Source organism: Tachyglossus aculeatus, chromosome X4 (assembly GCF_015852505.1).
Source record: "Tachyglossus aculeatus isolate mTacAcu1 chromosome X4, mTacAcu1.pri, whole genome shotgun sequence".
Taxonomy (NCBI): domain Eukaryota; kingdom Metazoa; phylum Chordata; class Mammalia; order Monotremata; family Tachyglossidae; genus Tachyglossus; species Tachyglossus aculeatus.
In genome coordinates this window covers 54,087,684-54,093,893 of record NC_052098.1, presented here as the reverse complement: position 1 = coordinate 54,093,893, position 6,210 = coordinate 54,087,684, and the positions used below count along the sequence as shown (strand labels likewise).

At 47.0% G+C, this 6,210-nt stretch overlaps 1 protein-coding gene across 1 annotated transcript; it reads left to right on the top strand.

The window, feature by feature from the left end:
- Positions 1–2,664: 2,664 nt before the first annotated feature.
- Positions 2,665–3,906, top strand: LOC119947915 (regulation of nuclear pre-mRNA domain-containing protein 1B-like). Its single transcript, XM_038769568.1, has one exon. It carries the CDS (start codon positions 2,665–2,667, stop codon positions 3,904–3,906), a length of 1,242 nt encoding a protein of 413 aa, XP_038625496.1.
- The last annotated feature ends 2,304 nt before the right edge of the window (positions 3,907–6,210 follow it).

The window sequence follows — 6,210 nt, the reverse complement described above, 5'->3', positions numbered from 1 at the left end:
TCTTCTGTTCTGGTTACTTTTCCAGTGGTTGCCCTTCCATCTCTGCATTAAAGAGAAACTCCTTACCATCTGCTTTAAAACATTCAATCGTTTTGCCCCCTCCTACCTTACCTCACTACTCTCCTACTATAACCCAGCCTGTACTCATGGTTCCTCTATTGCTAACCTACTCACTGTACCTTAATCTCATCTATTTTGCCACCGACCTCCTGCCCACATTCTGCCTCTGGCCTGGAATGCCCTTCCCCTTCACATCTGACAATCACTGTCCCCAACTGCACAGCTTTTTTTAAAGCACATCTCCAAGAGGCCTTCACTGACCAGGCCCTCATCTCCTCTTCTCCCATTCCCTTCTGCAACACTCTTGCTCTTAAATTTACGCCCCTTATTCACCCCTCCCTCAGCATTTATGTACCTACTGTAATTCATTTATATTCTCGTCTATCTCCCCCTTTACAACTATAAGGTCCTTGTGGGCAGGTAATATGTCTGCCAATTCTGTTAAATTGTTCTCTCACGCGCTTAGTACAGTAAGCACTGAATAAATGATTGATTCTTGGTTGACAGACCCATTCTATTTCCTCACTTGCAAATGCTGATTGAGGATGCACCCAACTCCTCTGCCTCTCCTTACTTCTTATATGGTGGTGCTGATTGACTCCCTCAGGTGTAGTTCATTCAAAGTGACAGGTTTTACATGACGATTGCATTAGAAGCCGGGGGTTATGTCCTAATATAATGACAGACACATTCCCTGCCCACAATGAGCTAAAAAAAGATCACATTGCTTCTGTCAAGCTTCCTTCAATACAAAGCAAAAAAACTAACAAATTATTGTTGGTTTTACTATGCTTTCTTAAGATTTTTTTTTTGTTTTTAGAGGGGTTGGTCACCACAACAGCCTGTAGACCTTCAGTGAATGTAGAGCACTTGAAAACCCAGTGGGGTCACACTCTGTCTTGCAGTCTTCCAAAGGCCATTGCTGGCCTTTTTGATTCAGTTCCCTATGTCTTTTTTAATCCTTGCATTGTTAGACAGCATACCTTATATATCTGTAAGATATTATCCCAGTAGATTTTTATCTTCCAAGGTCATCGGGCACAGAAACAATATGGAGAAATGAAATCCAAAGATAGTCTATAAGCATATGCCCCTTTTTAGCCTGAACGGCCATATGTCCTATATATATATATATGGGGTTTCCCCTTATTTCACTGTCTTGTCATTTATAATAATAATAATGATGATGATGGAATTTATTAAGCACGTACTATGTGCAAAGCACTGGGGAGGTTACAAGGGGATCAGGTTGTCCCACAGGGGGGCACACAGTCTTAATCTCCATTTTACAGATGAGGTCACTGAGGCACAGAGAAGTGAAGTGACTTACCCAAAGTCACACAGCTGACAATTGGCAGAGCTGGGATTTGAACCCATGTCCTCAGACTCCAAAGCCCGTGCTCTTGCTTCAGGGGGTGTGCATCATTTTCTCATATTTGAGTGACACAAGCCTCAACTTTCTATAGGAGTGGGAGGACTCATGATATATCATACTAGGCTATAATTGTTCTGTAGTCATAAAACAGATATCTAGCCACTCTTTTAGCCATTCATTTCAAGCTCTCCCACCAAATCTGTTACCAGGCCTGTTAGGGTGTGCATCATTTTCTCATATTTGAGTGACACAAGCCTCAACTTTCTATAGGAGTGGGAGGACTCATGATATATCACGCTAGGCTATAATTGTTCCGTAGTCTTAAAACAGATATCTAGCCACTCTTTTAGCCATTCATTTCAAGCTCTCCCACCAAATCTGTTACCAGGCCTGTCAACACATAGGAGAATCAACTGGCTTGAACTGTCCTGGTGGAAGGACTAATGAATGAAAAGGCTGAAAGACAAGCTGCAGGAGAAAGAAAAAGGCAAGCACAGGACTTGATCAATCTTTGAATAAATGAGTCGACTGAAGAACTGTGATAGTACTATTATTAGTCTTGTTATCAGCATAAATGGCAGCTTTCCAGAACCTAGGGAGGACAGGCAGAAATAGAGCTGGCTATCTGAATATAGTCTGCAGTTGGGCTTGGACATGAATTGGGGGCTGGAGTGCCCCCCACCATATTTGACATCCCATTGCTTCCATCAAGCTTGCTTCAATACAGAGGCAAAAAAACCCAACAAATCATCGTTGGTTTTAGTATGCTTTCTTTAGCTATTTCTTTTTTTAGGTTTTCTTTTCCCCTCACCATGCCCTCGATAAATAGAAAACACTTGGTATCTTTTCAAAAGTAATCCCCAGTCACGGTGGCGAACGCTCTGCAGTAAAACCAACTTTTATTCTTGAGTTCCAGAGATCATGTGGAAAATAAAGCGATAGGGGACTGCTGTCAGGGAAAATCAATCAGGACTATTCGCCTTTCAATGCCTGGCTCAGGGAAAGATAAAAGAGAGTCACAGATCTGCACCACACATGACATGGCTACAGATTCCCCTCAAAATGGGCGAAACAGGAGAGTACTGCCGTGGTGTAGAACACTGTTTTTTTTTATTTTTCCGAAGCCCTTCGATCGTCATAAATCTGTGCAAAACGGAGCCCGTGATCCCCCGTCCCTCCCTTCCCCACAGATGGGGCTTCCATGGGGCAGGTGGCTGAGGAGACAGGCCATGCTCAGCCCTGGCCGTCGCCGACGAGCCCCGCCCGGCCTCCCGCAGGGGATTCTGGGAGGGGGCCCCGATCGTCCTATAGGGGCAGGCGGCCCGGCCCCGCCCCCTGCCGCGCCGGGGCTCGCGCCAAGGAGAGGCGGCCGTTGGAGGCGCGTGCGCCGCTTGCCAGAGAAACCCGCCCCTCCCCCCTCACCTCAGTCACGCCACTTCCTGTCACGGAGCTTCTGCTCCCTCAGCCGCCATCTTTTTGACAGTTGCTCCCGCCCCGCCGCCTCGATCCGGCTCTTCCCAGTCTTTTTCAAGACTTTTGAAAACCCTCCACCGCCGCCACTTCGCCCCGCCGAAGCCGCCATGGCCTCCTTTGCCAAAACGGTTCTAGTCGAGAAACTGGCGAAACTCCAAATCTCTCAGCAAAGCATCGTGACCCTATCCCAGTGGGTCCTCCAGTTCCGCCAGAACGCGTGCACCATCGTCTCCGTGTGGCTTCAGCAGTTCCGCCTGGTCAACCCGGGACGGAAGATTATCCTCCTGTACCTGGCGAACGATGTTCTCCAGAACGGCCGGAAAGGGGGCCCCGAATTTCTCATCTTGTTCGCGACCGTCCTTCAGGAGGCCGCCCGTCTTGTTGCCGGCAGCCATGATGAGGAGTGCAGGGCGTGTTTTAACACGCTGCTGGACATCTGGCAAGACAGGAAGGTTTATATTAGGGAGTTCATTCAAAACCTGAGGTTGCTGTTGGAAGACTACCAGGCATTTCCACCCAGAATTCCCGAAGGAGAGCAGCCGCCTGAGAGGCGGACCTTTCGGATGATCCAAGAGTCAGAACCGAGAAGAGTTCCCGAGGGTCCCTCTCAGCCTTGCGTCCTAAATCTGCCTTTAATTGAGGAGACGATAAAAGGTCTGCAGAACCTCCGTCAATCTGCCTCAGTCAACGATACGGAAATGCCCGAGTTGCCTCCCGAAGACGAAGATATTTCCTTAGCGGAGCAAGTTAATAGCAGAAGTGAAGCCGAGAATCTTGCAGAAATGATGGAAAAAAAATGTGTGGCCCTACTAGACTATAACAACGTTCTTGGGCGAAACATTGATGAGCAGCACAACCTGGTAGAAATGATGTTGGTGTGCACCCAGAATCAGTACGAGGTCTTGATCGGGAAGGAGAAAAAATATGAAGATATTAAGAAAAAGTATCTGCAAGCTGCCCAACTCTGCAACCAGCTGAGGAAACATGTCACATACTGACCACGCCACTAAATGCAGTCCAGTGTTTGAGGCGGTTGGGCCCAACCGTCTTTTTATTGCTCCTAACTGTGGCATTAAAAGAGGACATCTGTACAATATAGCAATGTGTTTTGTTGGTAGGCACGTTCCCCGCCCACTACGAATTTACAGTTTAGAGGACTGACCTAGTGGAGAGAGCATGGGCCTGGGTGTGGGAAGACTTGCGTTTTAATCCCAGCATTGCCACCTGTCTGCTGTGTGATCTTGGGCAAGTCACTTTACTTGTCCATGCTTGTTTCTTCACATGTAAAGGGATTAAATATCTGTTCTTCCTTCTAGACTCTGAGCCCTGTGTGGGACAGGGACTATGCCTAACTCTTTTATCTACCCTAGCACTTAGTATGGGTCTTGAACTATTGTATGCATGTAATACCACCTTCTTATTCTTGGCACTGTAGGTGGTGTCATATCTAACCCTTTCTCATTACCGTTAGTAAAGCAGATGCTTGTTCAGTTTAATTCTAGTCTAGTTTAGGTTTAGTTCTCATAAGATAGACTGGGGGTACTAATTTTGAACATCACAGATTTCCTGATGTACTAAATATTTAACTGAAATATTACATTCTGAACAGTATTTCATTGATGGATAGGCTACAACGTATGGAAAAAGAAACTGATGAAGCTTTCATCTCTTGGCAGTGATATTAGTTAAAATGAAAATGAGAAAAATTTTATTTAAACCAACTTGCCATCTGTTATGCCCCCTAATTTTAAGAGCTTGAAGAAGATAACTCACCATTGGGTCATTAAAAATAAAGATAAATAAAAATGATTTGGGTCTTTGCCTGTCTGTGCTCTCGTCTCCCTCCCCCTGCACCGGCCCCCATCAACTCACTCCCATCCAACCCCTCCCACCCTCAACCAACCGCGGCCTCTGTAACCGCCCCCCCACCTTCTCTCTCCATGCCCACATTGACCCTTGGGGGCTTCGCTATCCACATAAATGTTCCTGATGACCCTTCTGCTGCCCGCCTTCTATCACTCCTCAACTCCACTGACCTCCTGCTCCACCCCACCTCAACTGTATATATTGAGTGCTTCCTATGTGTAGAGCGCTACAGTAAGCGCTTGGGAGAGTACAATACAACAATAAAGAGAGAAGCGGCGTGGCTCAGTGGAAAAGAGCCCGGGCTTTGGATCAAGAGGTCATGGGTTCAAATCCCGGCTCCGCCACTTGTCAGCTGTGTGACTTCGGGCAAGTCACTTCACTTCTCTGTGCCTCAGTTCCCTCATCTGTAAAGTGGGGATGAAGACTGAGCCCCATGTGGGACAACCTGATCACCTTGTAACCTCCCCAGCGCTTAGAACAGTGCTTTGCACATAGTAAGCGCTTCATAAATGCCATTATTATTATTATTAATAAAGACAGGTTCCCTGCCCACGACGAGTTTATAGTCTAGAAGGGGAAGAAGACATTAATATAAATACATAAATGACAGACGTGTACATAATTGCTGTGGGGCTGGGAGGGGGGAATGAAGGGAGCAAGTCATGGCGCCTTAGAAGGGAGGAGGAAAAGAGGGCTTAATCAAGGAGTGCTTCACTCTGCTGCCCGGATCATTTCTCTCCAAGAACGTGTAGGACATGTTTCCCTACTCCTCAAGAAACTCCAGTGGTTGCCCATCCACCTCCGCATCAAACTGAAACTCCTTACCAATAGCTTTAAAGCAATCACCTTGACCCATCCTGTCTCACCTCGCTACTCTCCTACAACAACCCGGCCCACACAGTTCACTTCTCTAGTGCTAAACTTCTCGCTGCACCTCGATCTCGTCCATCTCACAACCGACCTCTCGCCCAGTTCTTGCCTCTGGCCTGGAACGCCCTCCCTCCTCATATCCGACAGACAATGACTCTCCCCCAATTCAAAGCCTTACCGAAGGCCCATCTCCTCCAAAAGGCCTTCCCTCAGCCCTCCTTTCCTCTTCTCCAACTCCCTTCTGCGTCGCCCTGACTTGCTCCCTTTATCGTCCCCCCTCTCCAAGCCCCAAAGCACTTATGTACATGTCCGTAATGTATTTATTTATATTAATGTCTGACTCCCCCTCTAAACTACAAACTTGCTGTGGGCAGGCAATGTGTCTGTTTATTGTTCTATTATACTCTCCCAAGCGTACAGTACAGTGCTCTGTACACAGTAAGCGCTCAATAAATATGACCGAGTGAATGAGCCGCTGTGACTGGCCCTTAAAGGGCACCCTGCCTTTTAAATTGCTGGGAATGTGACATGAAAACGGGCCTGATTGTCTCCAGGAGCTCCTTTAA